The sequence below is a fragment of the Hyaena hyaena genome, unplaced genomic scaffold, assembly GCF_003009895.1.
Source record: "Hyaena hyaena isolate Hyena2069 unplaced genomic scaffold, ASM300989v1 scaffold_212, whole genome shotgun sequence".
Taxonomy (NCBI): domain Eukaryota; kingdom Metazoa; phylum Chordata; class Mammalia; order Carnivora; family Hyaenidae; genus Hyaena; species Hyaena hyaena.
The window spans coordinates 1,590,953-1,611,587 of record NW_024080845.1 but is presented as its reverse complement, the minus strand read 5'-3'; the positions used below and the strand labels follow the sequence as shown (position 1 = coordinate 1,611,587).

Below are 20,635 nucleotides of genomic sequence, written 5' to 3'. Positions count from 1 at the left end.
TGCAACGGCATTTCTAAGTGCTTGCCTTGGTGTCAAAGACTTACAGCTTAGGACAAGACCAATGGCACTGACACAAATAGGCAACTTATGTATGCATGAACCCACCAACTGGTTTACTTACATTTTGGTACTTAAGTAACCTTCCTATTACTGTGGGGTAGCCAGGTATGTAACAGACTCCATGGTTACAAAAGTTCTGTGTCACAATTCTCTGCCTGATTACTTAGTTTCACCCTCTGATTTCTGAGATGACAAAGGATGGCACACTATTCCATGTGACACTAAGAACCAGCTCTGTGTGTAATGGTAATTAGCTGACCCAGTTTAGAGTTGTTTAAGGGGTTGTAAAATCTCAGCTGGGGGACATACAGGTGAAGATGACATACTGAACAAGGGCATTTACTTTTGTTTCTGAAACACAACAAAAACACCAGCAAAGAGATTAAAACTTTTAAAAAGGTATAAAACCCACAAGAAGAACAGGAAAGGAAACCTAAAAAAAATAAGAAAGTAGATGGACAGTGACTGCAGACCTGGGAAAACTGGATCATAAATCGGAAGTGGAAAACAATTTATACCAAAGAACCCCAAGAACTAGCAGCACTGTGTACCTCCGGCCATGGGGGTGAAGGTGAGGCCCACAGGATGGGCTGGAAGTCTGTTGTAGGAGCTGAACCCTCAGTGCCCCTCTTTCTCCAGGAGTAGTTTTGAGACATTTCTGAACTTCACCTTGGCGGAAGGGTACACAGGGGGTCTGTGGGCCAGGGAACACTAGGTATAGTGAGAATGAGGCTACCCTACAGAAAACAGGGGCCTGAATACATGTTTATAGGCCAAGTGCTAAGTGTCCCCTACCCCAGCCCTCTTTTCCCTGGTTCCCAGAAAACTGGCAGCAAGGCTAGTGGCCTACAGGAAGATGATAGACAGCATGCTCCTTCTCTGCAGAATCTGACCAGCCCAAAGGAGATACAGCTAAAGATACTGACGCCACAGTTCCCCAGTTCACCCCACAGTGAACCCCACACATCTACAAGCACGCCCAGACTTCTAAGTAGCTAGCTAATGCCCCACTCTTAGGTATGACCAGACACTCGCAGATCCCCAGACACAAAAACAGAAGCAAGAACAAGACATAGATCTTGACTCCCCTTTATGATAAAACGGGAAGCCCCTGACATAACACAGAGCCCAAACAAGCAAGAACGAAATAACCTGGAGGGTACAAGAGAATCTCCAGGGAGAAGGACTCTTTTTTAAAAGATAAGTAATATCGCCAAAGAGTTAAGAGGAAATATTGCAACCACAAAACAAGAATGTCATTTCTTAAAAACTAATATTCAGGGGGCGCCTGGGTGGTTCAGTCGGTTGCGTGTCTGACTTCTAGAGGATCACTCCAGCTGCCATATTAAGGAACTGGGCAGGGGACGAATAAAAAGCAGGGAGCCCAGCTAGGAGGCCACCTCAATAATCCAAGTGAAAGATGACGATGGGTTAAACTAGGTGATAGCACTGAGGGTGGTGGGAAGTGGCTGAAGTTCAGATATATTTGGAAGTTAGAACAGGAGTTACTGACAGATTAGGTACAGGATGTATGCGACAGAGAGAAGCTCAGGTTTTTGGCCAGGACAGAGTTGCCATTTACTATAAATGTGCCAGGTTTGGGCAGGATGCACAGGAAAAGCTGTAGAAGATCAGGAGTTTGGCACCTTTTTTTTTTTTAAGTTTTATTTATTTAAACAATCCCTACACCCAACATGGGGCTCAAACTCAACCCCAGGATCAAGAGTCACACACTCTACTGACTGAGCCAGCCAGGTGCCCCAGGAGTTTGGCTTTGAACATGTTAAGTTTCAAGAGCCTATTAGAAATTAAGGAAGACGTTAAAACACAGGTTAAGTGAGACTGGAGAGATGGATTTAGAAGTCATTAGCATATGGCTGGTATTTAAAGCCATGAGGATATCCCATGGCGTGTGACTGGATAAAGAGTAGAGGCTGGAGTACTGAGTCTTGGGACCCGCCAAAGATGGGGAGGAGGAGGAGGACAAGAACTATTTCAGCAGAGTGGCAGAAATGAAAACCTGAACAGAACCGGTTCTAGGAAAGGAGGTGGAGAAGAAGAAATAGCAAAGCATAAACAAGCACAACGCTTCTAAGGAGTTTTATCACAAAGGGGAGTCAAGATCTGGAGTAGATGATGGAGAGGGAAACAGACTCAAAAGCTTGTTGTTAAGATGGAGGATAGCACACCCACGTTCATATACAAAAATGATGCAATAGAGGTGGGGATTTTGACATTGTAAGGGAAAGACAGGAGAATTTCTAGAATATTGTTCTCTGGTAGGCAAGAGGGGAAGGCATCTACCGGACAAAGAGGGACTAGTGTGAGCTGGGAGCCTGGACAGCATACCTGTGCTAAAAACAGAGAAAGCGCTGAACGTTTAGGTGCACAGGTGAAACCTGTGGATGTGCTCTCACCGCTTCCATTTTATCAGTGAAATGGGACAAAGAGCCGTCGAAGTGAGAGACATAGGGAGGTGGGTGGCGTGGATTTAAGGATCAGAAAGAAGGTGTGAAATAATCCCCTAAGAGAATAAAGAGTACAGGAACTAGAACAATGTCATCGGACTGCTAGGCGGCCAGAAGGGCTCACTCGAGCCCCTATTACATCAGTCGGTACTGGTTTCCCCACCACACAGAGCCCCAAAGGTGGTGTCACACAGTCAGTGAAAAATTGGGGAGTATATTTTTGATGAAGTGCATATAACAGACCATGGAATTTCAGCTGAATAAGGAAGGAAAGGAGGCCACCAGGAGGATTAGGGACATTAAGTAAGTGGCAGGTGCCAATAAGGTCAAGGAAGTATAAACAGCCCTAAATGAAAATCACCCCTCAGTGATGATGAAGGGTCATCCAGAGAGGATTAAGATAGGTAAGTACAGTATCCCAGTCATCTCGAATGCTTTGTGAAAGGAGGGCTAGGGAAGAGTATAAAATAATCACATTATGCTTTCTACCTTTTGCTAAAAAAGAAAGAAAGCATGTGAACAATTTTTTAAAATCTTTCATTCAGGGGTGCCTGGGTGGCTATTTCAGCTCAGGTCGTGATCTCACCATGGGTGAGATGGAGCCCTGTATCGGGCTCAGTACTGCTGGTGCGAAGCCTGCTTGGGATTCTCTCTCTCTCCTTCTCTCTGCCCCTTCCCTGCACGCGTACATGCTCTCTAAAAAATAAAGAAATAAACTTTTAAAAAGGTTTAAAAATATTTCATTCAGTAGTCAAAAATAAAGCACATTTTGTTGCTTGAAAAAGAAAAAGACAGGGGGTGCCTGGAAGACTCAGTCAGTTAAGCATCTGACTCTTGATTTCGGCTCAGGTCACGATCTCATAGTGGTGAGATAAAGCCCGGAGCAGGGCTCTGAGTTGAGTGAGGACCCTGCTTGGGATCTTCTCACCCTCTCTTTCTGCCCCTCCCCTGAATGCACGCACGCACACACACACTCACTAAACAAACAAACAAACAAACCTTAAAAAGAAAAAGAAAAAAGGGTTATCAGAGTCAGAAGACTAGAGGGAGTCAGCTAAAAGGGCAGGAGCCAGTGAAAGGAACGCCATTTGCATCATGGTGAAGATATAGACAGATGTTGCTGTCAAGCCTTGGGATGTGGTCCTGGTAGAGAATCACAAAGAGGGGTTGTAGAACAAGTCAATGGAGAAGACCCACAAACTGAGAAGCCATGTTTTAGAGGAATATTCAGGTAGACAATGAAATCACTAAGGATGATAAGTGTTGGAGAAACAGCGGGCCAGGAAGTAGATCACTCTCAACAGGAGAGACGCGGTGGGGACACAGCTCAGCAGTGAGCAGGATACATAAAGTCACAATAATATACACACATACAGTCACAACCATGTAAGTACCAAATGTAAGTCTGACCAAAAATTTAACTATGTATTGGGAGCAGGAAGGCCAAGGGGAAGAAGCAGGGGTGAGTGGGGATGAGATGGGGTGAGGAGTGGGAACTAAAAACATATCTTTTGTAGTGGAGACGCAACAGATAATATCTAAAACTGAACAATCAAGAAGTAGCGATTCAAATAAGACATTTAGAGACATTCAAGTAAATACCAAAAATACCAGCTAAAAGACCAAGAATGATTGCAGGGTGGAGGAAGTAGAGGTGAGACAGAGATGTACTGATTTTAAATAACAAGACTTAAAGACTACTAGAATCTTTTTTTTTTTTTTAAATATTTTTATTTATTTCTAGGAGAGAGAGAGAGAGACAGCGTGAGCAGGGGAGGGTCAGAGAGAGAGGGTGTCACAGACTGAAACAGGCTCCAGGTTCTGAGCTGGCAGTCAGCACAGAGCCCGACGCGGGGCTCGAACCCACAAACCGCGAGATCATGACCTAAGCGAAAGTCGNCAGCACAGAGCCCGACGCGGGGCTCGAACCCACAAACCGCGAGATCATGACCTAAGCGAAAGTCAGACGCTTAACCGACTAAGCCACCCAGGCGCCCCAAAGACTACTAGAATCTTTTACTGTAGTATATATAACTGATCAAAAATTAAAACTTTTAAAAAATTAAAGCTGAGGTGTTCAAAAGTGAATAATGATGCAACTTCTAATGAGGTGTTGTTATCCACCATCTCTGATTAATTAGAATCATAAGAGCAACCTAAAATACTCACAAACTCTTGTTTTCTCTCTCAGGAAGGATGCCATCTTGTTAACTGATGCTTTTGACTTCACGGATCAGTGTTTAAACTCAGCACTTGGCTGTTACGATGGCAATGTCTATGAACGTCTGTTCCACTGGGCTCAGAAGTCACCAACCAATACTCAGGTAGTTGAGTAGAACACATTATAAATTATGCAAGAGAGCAGAGAACAAGCAGTGAATACACTTCCATGTTTTCTCATTTTAATTGATTCCCAGTAGGTTGGAAATTGCTTGGCATAGCACACGTGTTTAAAATAGTTTGAGAATACATAAAAGAAACCAGGAATAGGGGTGTGGCTTGGCTGGAACTCTGAGTCTGGACTGCAACCAGCAAAATGCATTGCTTAGAATTTGGTAAAGGGAATTAGGAGGAAGGCCCAAGCTCTAAACTGTGGCTTGACATACCCAAGAGTATACCCATGTAGTGGCAAACTAGCTTTTAAGTAACAAAAGTAAGATAAATCATTGCGGTGATTTAACCATCTTATTTTCAGCCTTTAACTCTCAGTTTTGTGGTGATAAAAATGGGTGAGAGGAAACTTGGGGTGAGGAGCTCACTCTCAGATCTGTCTGCTAGAGATGGCTCCTTCCTGTTCACCCTGAGCAATGGAATCCGGGAGCAAAGGCTGCGGCACTGCCATCAGCAGCCCAGGAAGGCCATGCAAACAACAATTACAAGGGTGATGGCAGAAAGACCCCCAGCTGTCTAAGAGAGAATACCAGAACTCTAGGTCATTAACAGAACAAGGAGAGGACTCATAAAATCCTTACAGTCTGGGGCCTGGGTCCCAGACTCTCTGCTTGGAAGCCTCACTGGGAAAGGTTATGAATGTCAATGACTGCAATAAGCACAGTAAAGAAATAAACCCTATATTTAGAATTCAGTAACTAATACTTAATAGATCTGATACAGATGATCAAAATGACAGTCTATGGGTACACAACAGATTAGCTGAAGCTCTATGGTACAAATATATTATTCAGATAGTGAAGCTTACTTTTTCACCCCTTAGGTCAAATTTCAGAAAAGGTGTCTTAACACCTCATAAAATTGGCAACTCTCAGGCTTTCATTCACACTTTGTGTGGTGTTAGACTTGCTGTTTGCATTTTGCATCCTGTCATACCTCATAGCTTAATTTAACATGATTATCTAAAGTTATAACACAACTGGTTAGCTCCAAGATGCCTGTCAGGCCAATCAATCCATTCTGGTCATTCCCTGTCTCCAAGAAGGCATCCTTTTAACTCAACAAGAACATATAAAGAACTTACCTAAGAATGTATGATACAGTTAGCTTAATACAGTTAAGCTGCTTGTGCTGTGTTACTTTTTCTAATAATTAGATCTCCCTACTTTCTAGTACTTAAATCCTGGCATAAAACCACAGCAGTCCTCCTCCTCCAGATTAGGCCCTGTGGTCTAAGGGTAACTGTCTGCACTTCGGTGCTCCGGAGAGAAACCAACTCTGCTGTAACACCTGTCAGCAAATGCTGACACGTCTAGCTCAAACCTGCTTAACTAGCAACACGAGGAAACATGCCAGCTCCTCGGACTCCTCATCTTCACTAAAGAACATAGGGAGCTTTCTTGTCTGTTTTTTTAACTTTGTTTCTAATCTTTATTTTAAAAGCATTTAATCTGGTATTGTAGGAGGGCAGGTTTATGTAAATGAGGGGCATGACTGGCCTACAGCACCAACAGATAAAATGTTGATGCACTTCATCTCAGTCGCTCTTCTCTCTTCCCTATCTCCTGCTACTTGACGGTGAACAAGGATGGAGTCTTCCTAACTCCAGGATCTAGCTCAGAGTAGACACTCTGCATTTATGGAATAAATGAATATAGTTTTATGACCCACATGGTAAGATGAAGGACACAATGCTGCAGACTCTGGCCATGCTGGCTTACCTTACCTTGCTAAAAAGGTGATAGGTACAGCAACGTGGCTCTTCCATGCACAGCAATTTAGGAATGTGAGATTACAAATGACCTTGGGGAATGTCTCCAGTTACTTAAAATGACAGTCAGTTGACTGCTAATATATACTCACATAATCTTATGTTACTGGCTCCTCAAGAGTCCACCAAAATAGCACTTTTAAGGTATATTTTTCTAATTGGCGATACTTTTGAAGCTGCAGTAAGAGACATTTTTCCTCATCTGCACTAGCAGAAAATGGCACACTGCAGGTATTTCAAGTAAATTAAGACAACAGCTATGTTGAAACATGCCGTGGAGACACAAAAGTACAAACAGGAATGTATTTCACTGATACTTTCTACCGAGAGAAAAGTGTGACGCTAAGTTAAATGTCTTAGAACCATAAGGCAGTCTGTCTTCTGTCTGGGACAGGTTGAGTGTTGAGCATTATCCCTAGACAGGATGATATGCTCTCTCATGGTTTACTCTGGCCATGGTGTGTTTTGACTTTTTTTCCCCTCCCCTCATCTGGATGCTATTTCAAGCCAGGTTCTCCAGAGTGAACTACAAAAGGTTGTTCCTGCTTCATACATGAACTCATATTTAAGTGATTCCTATAGTGCAGGAATCACTGGGGGTAATTTCAAAACAAGAATTCTATTTCCCCCTATCATTCTGATGTAAAGATCTGTCCAAGTAGTTGCTAGATGCATTAAATATACTTACCGATTCATTCATTCAGTCAGTCAGTCATTCAACAAATATTTATTGAGCATATGCCACAGGACAGAAACTATTCTGGGTATAAGGCCACAGGGGAGAACAAAAAGTCACAGGCTCCTGTCTTCAACGAGGAGCTTAAAGTTTTAGCCTAGATAAGCAAAAAAGTAAATAAACAATATAAAAGATGAAGCTACGAGCCGGGCAGGAAAGAACCAAGGCACATCAGAGGTCAATGGGAGACAACCTGATCTGAGAGTATCTTTCCCACCTGGCTCCACCTTCTGGTCTCTTGCATTGTGTGTAATGTTCAGTTTCAAAGAACCTCAAAAAGTCAAGCATTTTATTTGTATTAAATTCCAAAAGCAAATGATAAGCTGTTTCTTAATTGGCCACCTGCATCTACGATTTAAAATCTGCATGAGAAAAGGAAGGATGCCCTTTGGAAAAAATGTTTCTCCATATGTTCAGACAAAATGGATTTAAAAAATAATTTTTAAAATTAAGAATCTTACGTAATGTTACTTTTCTGAAATGAAAAACTTAATTTGAAGGTAAAAGTCATTAATCATGCCAGATATATCCTAACAATGCACTTTTTTCTACAAACAGGGAAACCCTGCCTATGAGAAATATTTAAGACCACTATTACAAAGTTCAAGAGCCAAGCTGTGAAATAATCAGCAGCATTCAAGAGGCACCACCATGTGATAATGGTACTATTTAATTGGCATATATAGATAGCATTAACGGCATATATTTAATGGCATATATAGCATTAAATTTTAAAGTATACTTCATATACACTTCATATATTTTCAAGTACACATACATCTAATTTTTTTTTTTTAAGTAAGCTCTATGCTCAACGTGGGGCTTGAAATCATAATGCCAAGATCAAGAGTCTCCTGCTCTGCCTTCTCAGCGATACAATAAAGTATGTTTTTTTTTTTTTTAAAGAGACTCATGATCTTCTTAGTCTGTAACAAATGAAACATCTGTGATTTACTTCAAGATAATCCATGGGAGGAAAAGGAAAGAACAAATAGCTAAAGACTGTCAATGGATACATGAATGTTTGTACTATTCTCTTTACTTCTGAATGTGTATGAAATGTCCCACAATAAAAAATAGCAGCGCTATCCATTTGTAGCATCTATTTTGTTAAATACCAGGGTTCTGCTTTAGGTCTTAAAAAAACTTAATAAACTTATTAGTTATCACTTCTGTCTATAGCACACATTTATCTGAGGGCTTCCAAGGACATACACATGTGCACACACACACATCCAATCCTCTGAAAGTGCCTATATTCCAAATAAAATGTAGAGCCCTGAGAATACAACTAAGTATCAGTTATTGAAAATCAACTCTTTCACAGTGAAAACAACATTTCCTCAGAGGCGACTGGGTGGCTCAGTTAAGCTTCCGACTTCGGCTCAGGTCATGATATCTTGGTTCAGTTTGTGAGTTCAAGCCCCCATGTCGGGCTCTGTGCTGACAGCTCAGAGCCTGGAGCCTGCTTCGGATTCTGTGTCTCCCTCTCTCTGCCCCTCCCCCGCTTGCACTCTGTCTCTCTCAAAAATAAACATTAGAAAAAACTTTTAATTTCCTAAAAAAAGACATAATTGTCTCAAATATAATCAAACTACATTTTTCATATTGCCCAAAAAAACAATCAAAATTAAATGCCACCAGACATATAAAATTGCAAAACAACCTCAGCGACTACTTTCCCTAAGTTATTCATAAAAATAATTAGTTAATAATTGATGAATCTGAGAAATTTTATCAAAAACAAACTTCTCCCCAGTAAAATGGCCAAGAAAGAAACCTCTTAAGTTTTTGTCTTTTGAAATCCTGGAACAACTAATACTATTCCCATTTCTACATTTACTTTCAACTCAAATCACTGTCTTGCATTTACCTCAGCTAACTCGACCCCACATAAGTGGCTGAATAGTTTTTTAGCTAACCTCTAATCAATTTGAAGTATGAGAATTTTCTAAAAAGATAACCTCATACTAGCACATTTACTAAAACCACAGCAACCTGCCAATAACATGAAGGGATTTTAGATTGGAGACGGTTTAGTTCAAGATGGTGAAAAGGGAGTAATTATAGGTTTCTGGATGTTGGTCATTTGTCAAATCTTAAAATAAATTTTCAGAGAGACATGGGCAAAAATGGATGTAGGTAAGTATTCTCATCCTTTCAGAGAGAGAATCTCAGAATGAGAATGTTCTCATAAAAAGGACATAAGGAGAACCCCACCCGAGGGCACACGGCCTCAGAACTCCATACTTCCCTTAGAAAATAGCAAAGGGGCACCTGGGTGACTCAGTTGAGCATCCAACTCTTGATTTCAGGTCATGAGCCTGTGGTTGTGGGATCAAGCCCCACACTGGGCTCCATGTTCCTGCTTAAGAAATCTTTCTCTTTCTCTTTTTTTATATATATTTATTTTTGAGAGACAGAGTGAGACAGAGTGCAACCAGGGGAGGGGCAGAAAGAGAGGGAGACAGAATCTGAAGCAGGCTCCGAGCTCTGAGCTGTCAGAACAGAGCCCAACATGGGGCTCGAACCCACAAACCGTGAGATCGTGACCTGAGCCAAAGTCAGACACTCAACCGACTAAGCCACCCAGGCGCCCCTGAAATACCTTCCTTCCTTCCTTCCCTCCCTCCCTCCCTCCTTCCTTTGTTCGTTCCTTTCTCTCTTTCTCTTTCTTTCTTACTCTCTCTCTCCCTGCCCCCTCCCTCCCCAGCTCATGCTCTCCCTCTCTCTAAACGAATTTTAAAAATTAAAAAAAAAAAGGAAAACAGCGAAGAAATTACAGGACTTCCTTTTATAAGGTGTTCTGACAAACTAGGAAGTCACGCTGTAGCTAACATAATCCTTCCTGTAACCTCCAAAAAAGACAATCCAATCAATTATTCAAAATAAAACTACAGTGAAATAAATAAAAGTACACTGCTCCAGAGTCTCCATTCACTGCAGTATTTCTCCTCAGAAACGGACTTAACTGTAATAATAAAATATATTTATGGGCCACCATAATGTTGTGAGAATAAAGTGGCTAAAGAGGCAATCTGTCCCTGTGCTCGGTACAAAGCTAGAATAATGGTCATGTTCAGTGCTGACAACTGAAGACAAATCTGTAATCGTCAACCTAAGTCCTATTTGGAGAAAATTTATCAAACTGTTATGCTCACTATTCAAGTATGCACTCTTAGATGAAACTACTAACTCCATCCATTCCTGTGCCAATAACACAGTGGAGTTCTATAAACTGCATCCTAAGGTTCTACAGAATCCTCTTGAGTCAAATACAAATGTGCCACAGGCGGCACATACACTGGGACATAAGCCAAACAATGTGTACTTTATGCAAGGAATATGATATCCCCCCTTAAGTAACAATAATCAACAAATACAAACCTAATTTTCATATTTCATTTTTTATTAGTTTTTTTTTTTTTCTTCCTGGTAGACAGTACACTTGGGAATTATACTGCACCAGGCATAAGGAGTAAGAGTTCTACCACAGGGACATTTTGTATTCAGAATCCAATATAAATATTTCTAGTCAGACATTTCCATGGCTACAGATATTTGGTTGCTTGATTTATATGCATAGAAAGAAACAGTTGTCATAACTGTAAAAAGCAGTACTTAACAAGTACTTTTAAATGATTGGAACAGTTTTCCTTTAATATTACAATACTGCTTATCGGTTTGGAAACTAGGTCACCCTACATGATGTTTTGATTTTTCTCAAAGGCATCATGAGTACTCTGTTTATTCTTTCATTCCTGCATTTTTAGCCTTCTAGTTGAGTTAGGGACCATTTAATCAGAAATCATTGTAGCACTGTAATAAAAAAAAGCTCTGTTAAGAGTAGATTATATACCATAATGATTTTCATACTTCTTTTTATAAAAAAGGTATCTGGAGGCTCTGAACAGGCACATGCATACTCAAGGTAAAGGAACAAAACATAGAGGAGTCTGCTAAAGCACAAAACTTCCTTCTGGTCCTCAATGCCTTCAAATAAATACAAATATTAAAAAAAAAAAATCCCACACTGTGATTTAAAAAAAAAAATCAGTTTCCAGGAACTTCTCCCAGGCTCAGAGATCAGTCATCGGTCTTCCGGGCCAGCCGACAGAAAGTCCAGTTGTGCTCCACCGTGTTCTCATTGGCCCGCTCACTCATGTGATGCACTCGGGTGTTGCGGATCGTGAAACCTTGTTTTGTAATATATTCCATCAAGTGGACCCGGAGAGAAACTTCCTGGTGATAATCACAGGGTCCAAAAGTAAAGGAAACCTGGCAATCTCTGGTGTCCATCATGTGCTTATTCCACTTCGTAAAATAGTTTGAGATACCTTCTAGTAAGGAATGAACCTTGGTGGTGATGGTTAATTGAGTTATGATGACAGCTACTGGATTGGAGTACTTAGAAAGCTTCCGAGTGCTAGATAACTCCACAACTTCTTCAAAAGTATCCATAGGATACAAAGGCTTAGGGTCATTGAGACACTGAATCAAGGGCTCAATCTGATAAAAATCTGCTTCTTTCCGAAGCAGATCAAATTCCTTAAAATCCAGGGGTAAGGTCAACTCTGAAGTTCTTAAGAAGTTGAGGACGTATCGAAAAAGAGGTCCATCTCGATCAATGAAGTAATTGCCTTGAGGGTCCCGAGCTGTGGGGAAGTCCCCCCCAAACATAGCTCCAAGCATGGAATCCGGGTAACGCGTCAATGTAGTGAGGGACGTTGTATACAAGTGTCCACCTACATTTAACGTGACTGGGTCAGTCATCTGAAATTTTTAAAAAATGATCAGTCATCTGAAATTTCTTAAATCCTAACTTTGACAAATTAAGAAAATTAATGGTAACAAGCAAAGCAAAAGATTCCTTCAGGCTATAGTGTATTTAGCAATCCTATAATCCAAAATAGCTTTACTGTTAATGATAAGCCTATCCAGATAAAGGGATCTAACTTTTTTTTTCAATAGGAAAAGGATAAATCTAATTCACTGAAGTCTTTTCCTAAAAAAGGAGAGTATGACTTCCAAAGCCATTTAATATCAGGCCCAGTATCTACAGAGAAGTTTTTAGGTCAAAGTAGACTATGGGAAGAAAAAGGCCAAAATGAAATATACTCATTTAATTTTTCTGATTAAAAAAGAGACTTTCTTATTTTAACTCAGTTTGACTCAAAGAATAAAAATGATTTGATAACATAAAGATACCTATTTTAAATATTCTTTTGTTTATCCCACTCAGAAGAACAAATCGTAAAATTTATTTTAAAAATAAAAATTTGTGCAGACCTAATCTTTATTAATTTTACCATGGAAATAACAGTGCCAAATACTAAGTTAGAATACAGTTTAATCAATACAGTCTCATATACTCAAAGGCTAATAACAGCTTTTAAATTGTATAATCTGATAGTATATTCACTTTTGTAACACTAATGTTGCAATCTGGCCTTTAATTTTGAGAAGCAAGCTTCTCTAAATAATACATACCTTCCGTTTTAGAAATTATATTCAAGAAAAAATAAAATAAAAATACAGACAGACTTCAGGTACTAGGCAAGTGAAGTATTTCTTACCAAAGGAAAACAAAAATAGGAAGACATGCACGCTCAAAAAGTACGGATGGGAGAAGTGGCACGTTCTCCGCCTTTAACTCCCCTAACACAAGAAAATATCTCTGTACTGTTACCTACTAGACTATTTTAATAGTCACTACTCTATAAAGGAAGAGTTTTAAGAACAACCCACTTTAAAGACCCAAAAGTCATCATGATGCCTCTCAAGTAAGTGATTATAAAAAGTTACTTGGAGAGCTCATATGGACTTTGCCTACATAAAAACACCAAACTAAACAAAAACACCCCCAATATAATCTAAACTAAAAAAAGGGGCAGCGGGTGTTGCACTAATGTATAATTTCCATTCTTATAAGATGTATTGTACCTAAGAATACAGAAGAAAGGAAAAGACACACAAACATTATTTGCCAGCCTTCAAAATGCATCTGCAAAAGCCTCTCACCATATAGCCCCAGTCTCCATTATCCATCTGCTCCAGCGCTGCGTCTCAGGGAGCCCAGGTTCCAGGGAAACTTGGGGAGGAGAAAAAGACATATGATAGAGCATTTAACCATGAAAACAGAGAAGGATTTTTCCACCCAACAGAGCAGGCCAACCACCAGAGAACTATTCAGCTTTGATCATCCAAAACCAGCCACTCGACAAAGATCTGGAGAAGGAAGCATTCCTTTAGGAACTTCTACTCATACCTAAAGAAACTGACAATCTTTAGAGAAAAAATTTATCCTATACTCAGGGAAGGAAGCAGAGCCTACTTAGTAAACCAGTCATTCAAATTCTACCTATGCTCTCTGAAACTTTGATTTTTAGAATTTCTACAGAACATTATGATTAACTCTACAACCTTATTCTGGTGCAAACCTATAATGATCCTCATCAAATTCTTTTTGATCCATTTCTCATCCATTTCAGCTATGCAAACTAAACATCTCAGTAAAAGCTAGTCAGGACCCTCCCAGACACCAGTATCGCTCTCTACGAGAAAGACATCAGAATGGTATTTCTTTTACAACATTAAAAAAACTAATTATACTTTTATCATGATATATTTCATTCTGCACAATAACCCAAACAAACAGAAAACCATGTAAATGCCAAATCATTAGAGCACTATTTGGGACAAAAAGAACCTTACAAATCCGGTTGCGAGTTACCCGTCCGGCACTTACGGAGAGGCAGCCTGAAGACATCGACAAACATCCAGATGCTAAGGATGCCTTTTTGAATTTATTTTTACCTACAATTCAAAAGCACTTAAACACCTTCCCGGCTACAGAACTGCTTTAGTCAGTCCTCTCACACACATCAGTCTCCAAATCAACCGGCACAACACACTGCGGAGTGCATTTCAAAAGCTCTGGCAAGAGACGCTAAGAAACATGAACTTATCGGTATTTATCCAGGAAAAGCACTGGCTTTTTAATATGGTCTTTGAACAGATTCACTTTTCCCACTTTTAGAGAAACCTGGCACACTATTCCCAGAACAGGCCCTGGCTGCAGAAGATCACAAAGGCTCTTTCTCAAAAAGGTCACTCAGGCATGTAGAGAACATTTGCATAGCACAGCAGGGGCTGAAATCAGAGCCTGAAGCATCCATTTTTCCACCTTGCACATTCTTCAAAGGAAACAAGCTAAAATGTGGACCAGACAATGTGCAGTCAGGTTTTCTTCTCCATACTCAGCAGCTGGATATAGATAGGCCTCCACATGCTATGGGGGGAGAAATGGAACAAATGTCAAAGTCAGGGCTGTTGTGACAACTTTTCATTCCTCTGACTTGCTTCACAGTATTTGAAGTAAATAGAAACAAGAAAATAAGAAAATAGGCTTTACTAATTTATATTATGAGCATCTGATTCAGTTCATGATACATCGGACAGAGCAGTAACTGATTTTATTTTTTCTAACGTTTATTTATTTATTTAGAGAGAGAGAGAGAGAGGTAGGTAGGTAGGTAGGTAGGTTTAGGGGTAGAGAGAATCCCAAGCAGGCTCTGCACTGTGCAGCACAGTGCCTAGAGCCCAATGCAGGCCTTGATCTCAGTAACCATATCATGACCTGAGCCAGATGTTCAACTGACTAAGCCACCCAGGCCCTCCAGTAACTGAGTGATTTAAAAGGCTGGTCATCCAAAGTTCTGATCATAGGCTCATCTCTGGCATCTTCCCATCACCCAGAGTATTCATCCCTGACAGCCTCAAAAATAGTTCGGTCAGGGCACATGGGTGGCTCAGCTGGTTCAGCGTACAACTCAGGTCATGATCTCATAGTTTGTGGGTTCCAGCCCCACGTCAGGTGAGCCTGCTTGGGATTCTCTCTCTCCCTTTCTCTGCCCCTACTCTACTCTTGCTCTCTCTCAAATAAATAAACATTTAAAAAAAATAACTAAAAAAGTAATTCAGTCAATTGAGACATTTATTATAGGTCCCCTGAGGGGGCGGGGGGATGGTGTGCAATGTGGATACCAGAAGTAGGGAAGATACAATCCTTGACTTCGTGGAGCTTTCTGTCTGTGAAGAAAGGCAGCACACACCAACTGTACAGAATTCAAAAGCGCAACATAACGGATGGACTGGCAGAGGCCATCGGGAAGAAAGAGCAAGAACACTTCCAAACGGAAGGACTTCAGGAAGAGCTCACTCAGTAGAACTCTGCAGGAATTTCTGGACAACCTTAAAGAAGGGATTCCAAAGTGAAGAAACAATTTAAATAAAAAGAGGGGGAACAACTTCTCCCACAACATTCCTGATACAATTAAGCAGTACATGAATTACTGTCCCCATTTTAGACATGCAAAATAGAGAAAACAGCAGACTAAATGACTTTCTCAAGTTCCCACAGTTGGAAAGTAACTGATTAAGAACCTGGATTTTCTGACTCCGAGTCTAGATCTTTCTATAAATCCTCTCTTTGGGTGGAAATTGAAAGAACAGAATCCAAGAACCAAAAAAACTGAAAGGATTCATTTTAGACATCCTAACAGGTAGATTTTATTTACAAATTTAATAGTAAAGCAGTCTAAGTGAGCAGTCACAATGGGTCTGTAAAAATTGCCCCGAGGAAAAATAAAAGGAACCTAGTCACTATCATGACTGAAGACTGGTATCCTCTGTCGTAAGTGCAGTGAAGAACTCTAATCCAGGAATATCTGAACAGTTAAATGAGAAATGGGAGACCAAAGACAAAGGAAAAAAACCAGATATCATCAATGTTACAACTAGTGTGCAAGGTCTGTCCACTATTAATCCTTTCCCCCCCACTTTTTACTGCTAAACCAAAACAAGATAACTTCTTTAGCAATCATAAAAAGAAAATTAGATGATGCCTTTGAATCTGTTCCACAGCAAAAGCCAAGGTTCTGTTCCAATACAAAGAAGTAATGAAGCCTCAAGTGTAATTATTCAAGAAAGCAATTATGGGAACCTATACAGCCTGTGTTTCTTAAAAAGCACCCAAAGTCTCCCTACATTTGTGTATAAGAAGCAGATACATCAAAATAAAATGAAGTTACTATTAGTCACTTCCAATAACAATGACTAAACTGTCCAAAAAAATCAAATTGTTCACTAAAGAGCTCTAAGGGAAAAAATAGTATTGATAAAGTTTCAATTTTATCCCTACACCTTACTTCTAAACATTCTCTGTGGAGATGCTTAGAAACAGCAAGAAAGAAACCAAAACAAGCAGTTAGAGTCCTGATCATCCAATAGCTGGACAAGCAGTCTCTAAATCGATTACTATTAGGAACATCTCAGGGATAATACAGATGAATGAAATAAAACAAAATCCAAAAGAATTTCCAGAATAGCATCAATCTCTTCTGCTAAATCATTTCTCAGAGCTGCTAACAATTAGAAAATGATTCATTTGCTTTTCATCTTCTCCCCCTTCTGGCACAATCTCCAGTGGAGGGCTTAATGAGAAGGTAAATGACCACATGACAGGCAGCAGGATCTTAAAATGGGCATCAAATGGGCCTGTTTTACTTGATGAAGACAAAGAAAAATCTAATATTCCAGAATATTTGCCAGGAATGGAGATTATGAGGGTAACAATGAAAAAAACTTTTCCCTTAAAGTGACTTCCTTACTAAAGATCATTTTAAACAATAATGAATGCAACCAAGCACAATTATAATGTTCAAAGAAAGGCTTCTGACCCTTAAAAATCAGCCCCACTTGAAAATATCTGACTATAGGTGCAAACAAAATTCTTTTTTTACGTTTATAGAGCAAGAGGGAGAGAGAATTCCAAGCAGGCTCTGTGCTGTCTCCACAAAGCCTGATGCGGGGCTCGATCTCACAGCCGCAAGATCACGACCAGAGCTGAAATCAAGAGTCAGATGCTCAACCGACACCCAGGTGCCACCCCACCCCAAACAAAATCCTTACAGAAACAACTGGTGTACCATTCCCAAAGAGTATAAAGCAGTACTGGAAATTCACCCACATTTAAGCTTCAAAGGTTAATCATGACTAACGTGTAAATTCTGACAGTGTAATGTTAGCAGACAATTAAACTAAGGAAAACACATACTGAAGAACTTTTAAAGGCCTTAAAAGAAATTGCTAAGAATTTTCTAAAGTTGTAAATCTGAAAAATGCATAATTCAACAAGTTAATAACTTAAAGAATAACCTAGGAACTCCTGAAAGCCATTCTCCTCATCACTGCAGAATTCCAATCAAGGTTTTGGTTATGATGAACTAATTTTAAATCAACATTCTGAGTTTATCATTTCTCCTACAGACTACAACTAAGAATTCTCCCGGGCAAAAGTCCTACTGCTATATAACAACTTGTACAACAGAAGACACACCTCCAAACTTTAATAATAAAAACCTGTAACTACTGCCTACCCAAAGTTCCCAGGTAGCCCTAATAAAATGTCTTTCTACTGAAATCTCTGTGTCTGGCATTCAGAAAAGACCCAATAAATTCCATCTACACATACCTTCAAAATTACCTTTGTACAGAATTCCTCTGTTCCTGAAACATGGGTGTTTGAAAGTGAAATACTTTTTATAGTAACTAGTTCAGCAACATCTAAAGGAGGCTTTTGGCTGAGGTTCACATATAGACTGACCCAAGTAGCCAGGCACACAAGGAAAATGTGACTATGGTGTTAGGTTATCCTTAACCGTAGCAACACAGTAATAGATGGTTTGTTCCTAAAACCAATTATTTTTTTCCTCTCTCCTCTCTCTTCCTCTCGTCGAGAGGAAAGGCGCTCTAGATTGAAAAAATGACGTTAACGCTAAGGAGCTGTCACAAATAGTCACAGAATGAGAAGACACCTCTTACCCTTAGTTTCTACAAAATCAAATAGGATAATACTGCCTTCCCCCAAATAATGATACCACCTAGACATAGCACAAAGGCAACAACTGACCTAAAGGGTAACGGATCAGGACTAGGGGCTCTGAAGTCACATGCAGGCCAGGCCAGAGGAAAGAGAACCTGTTACCAGTGAGGGTCTGTATCCCGCTTCCACTCCATTACTAATTATGAGACCCTCTTTAAGCCCAGCTTCTTCTTTGCAGAAAAGGAGAAAACAAGCAAGATCATGAATAGAAAACCACTTGTGAACTGGCAAGTATTAAACAGATGTGAAAATACGAGTGGTAGTAGCATCAACAAAATTTCTGTGGTAAACTGAAAAACTTGAGTGTGTGAACACAAGTAATTTAGAGCCCTGGCGTGCAAACAGGGCAAATATGGAAGAGAAGGTTCTTAATTTGCTTCCCATCTCCCCAGATCCTCCTTTCTCCTGGGCTCCGGAAGACACAATTACAGGTAAAGAAGGGCATCTGGCTTGTACGGAGACCACCAGACATCTGAGCTGTTGATCACACAAGGAACTTCTCCAAAGCATGACTCAGGATTATCTCCAAGGTAAAGCCAAATCCAAATAAATATGTGCATTCCGTTTTAAACAGACTCTAAATATCAGAAGTCAAGGCACGCCGAGGGATCCACAGAAGGGCTCACCCCAGGATTCCTTCATTTAGTAATGTTATGGGCAAAATATGATTTGTGAACAGTTCGCTCACACAAATCTTAGGAATGGCATCTATGACAATCCTCCCCACTCAATCCTTAGCATCAGTGGCATTATGTAAAATGAACTGTGTATGGGCTGGTAGCTCCTAACCAAAGAGCAAGTTGTCTCAAACTACCAACCTTGCCGATACAAAGATTTTCCTTTTCCTAGTTACACATATGCTCACTTGAAAACATCACTCTCGGGCTCAGGCCTGTGCTAAATGCTGTCCCCTGGCTTCTTTCCTATTCTGCGATCGCACTTGGGCATTTGTGACAGCAAAAATAAATAAATAAATAAATAAATAAATAAATGCGCTAAGGGGAAAGGGGGGAGATACTCGGGCTACCCCAACATTCCTGGCCAGGCCAGGTCATCCCGGGTCTGTTTGCCACTCAAACCTCTCCTACCACAAAGTCCTAAAATTGGATTTATCAACTTGTTCTAGAACAGCTATACTTGAACAGAAACATGATAACTTCAGCAGAATATCCAAAGAGGATCTCTGTTTCGTTTCTCCCGTCCCACCTCAGACACAATCTCCACCACCGTCAGCCCAGCAGGTGATTCAGGGGCTCCCCATTACCGCGGTCATTTATCACCTCTGACACGAAGCATTAAAAATACCAAGACACACAAATACGAGCATAAAGAACTCAGCTGCAGAGTGGGTCTTTGGGGGCAGAAAATCCCGTAAGGTAGGGCTCAGAAGCCCTGTCACAGCCTTTAAATTAGGGCAAACGGTGGCCAATAAGCACCACCTCCCCCTCCCCCCAAAAACCCAATCATTTTCAAGCAAAACTCGAGGTGTCCCCCCCCTCCCCGGTCCGGGCCGTGCTTCGCGGTTGCCCCGCAGGCAAAGTCCCCCCACTGCAACCCGGCGTGGGACACAACATGCTCGGGGCCCTGGCGGGGGGCGAGCCCCGAGGTCGCGAGCCCGGGTCGCCGAAGCCGCACGTCCTCGCGGGGCGGGCCCAGGAATCTGCGCCCAGCCCTGCCGCTCGGCCACGGGCAGCCCGCCGCGGGCTCGTGCCAGCCCCGGAGCGCGCCGCCCCGGCTCCCCGCCGTCCCCTCAGCGCGGCCCGCCACCGCCCGGATTCTCCGCGTCCCCGCTCCCCCGGCGTCCCCGCTCCCCCGGCCGCTCCGCGCCGGCTTCTCCCAGTGCCTGGCCCTCCCGAGCCCCAGGCCCCCAGGCTCTGGGCCCGCCCCCACTCACTGCGCCGCGGCGGCGGCGGCGGCCGGGCCGGGAGACGCCGGCGGCCGGAGAGCAGAAGCGCGAGGACGAGCGAGCCTGCGCCCAGCGGCGGCGGCGGCGGCGACGGCGGCGGCGGCGGTGGCAGAGCGGACGACTGAGCCCGCGCCCGGAGTTGCGGCTCCTGCCGCCCGGCGCGGGCGGCGCCTTCCCAGCAGAGCCGCGGCGCCACGAGCGCGAGCGCCCCCTACCGGCGGCGCGGGCGGGAGGTCAGAGGACCGAGAGGCCGGAGGAACTCAGCCTGGGCCGCGCGGTCAGGCTGGCTCCGCCGCAGTCCCGAAAGCCCCGCCCCGCAGCTTCAGTCCCGCCCCCGAGGCTCCGCCTCCGAAACCGT

At 41.9% G+C, this 20,635-nt stretch overlaps 2 protein-coding genes across 6 annotated transcripts in view; one reads left to right on the top strand and one right to left on the bottom strand.

Annotated features, from left to right (window-relative positions):
• ACOX2 (acyl-CoA oxidase 2) overlaps positions 1 to 8,514 on the top strand; it is a 30,176-nt gene extending 21,662 nt beyond the window's left edge. For both annotated transcript variants that reach the window (XM_039242493.1, XM_039242494.1), the window contains exons 14-16: positions 4,720 to 4,852; positions 7,985 to 8,088; positions 8,333 to 8,514. In XM_039242493.1, the coding sequence (XP_039098424.1) occupies positions 4,720 to 4,852; positions 7,985 to 8,047 (196 nt within the window). In that variant the 3' untranslated portion in view covers positions 8,048 to 8,088; positions 8,333 to 8,514. The remainder of the gene's footprint in view (positions 1 to 4,719; positions 4,853 to 7,984; positions 8,089 to 8,332) is intronic.
• Positions 8,515 to 10,848: 2,334 nt separating this feature from the next.
• KCTD6 (potassium channel tetramerization domain containing 6) lies at positions 10,849 to 20,511 on the bottom strand. 4 transcript variants are annotated; one of them, XM_039242460.1, is made up of 3 exons: positions 20,493 to 20,511; positions 13,448 to 13,517; positions 10,849 to 12,199 (listed from the first exon to the last, which is right to left on the bottom strand). In XM_039242460.1, exons 2-3 carry the CDS (start codon positions 13,472 to 13,474, stop codon positions 11,513 to 11,515), a joined length of 714 nt encoding a protein of 237 aa, XP_039098391.1. In that variant the 5' UTR covers positions 13,475 to 13,517; positions 20,493 to 20,511; the 3' UTR covers positions 10,849 to 11,512. The 4 variants fall into 4 exon arrangements, with proteins under 4 accessions (XP_039098391.1, XP_039098389.1, XP_039098390.1 ...); XM_039242458.1 differs by lacking the exon at positions 20,493 to 20,511 and adding an exon at positions 20,266 to 20,426; XM_039242459.1 differs by lacking the exon at positions 20,493 to 20,511 and adding an exon at positions 17,961 to 19,736.
• Positions 20,512 to 20,635: the final 124 nt, after the last annotated feature.

Coding starts and splice junctions, on each gene's coding strand:
- KCTD6 (XM_039242460.1), bottom strand. CDS start 13,474: ATGGATAATGGAGACTGGGGCTATATG. Junction 12,200..13,447: donor ATGGAGACTGGGGCTATATG/GTGAGAGGCTTT, acceptor TAAAAATTTCAG/ATGACTGACCCAGTCACGTT.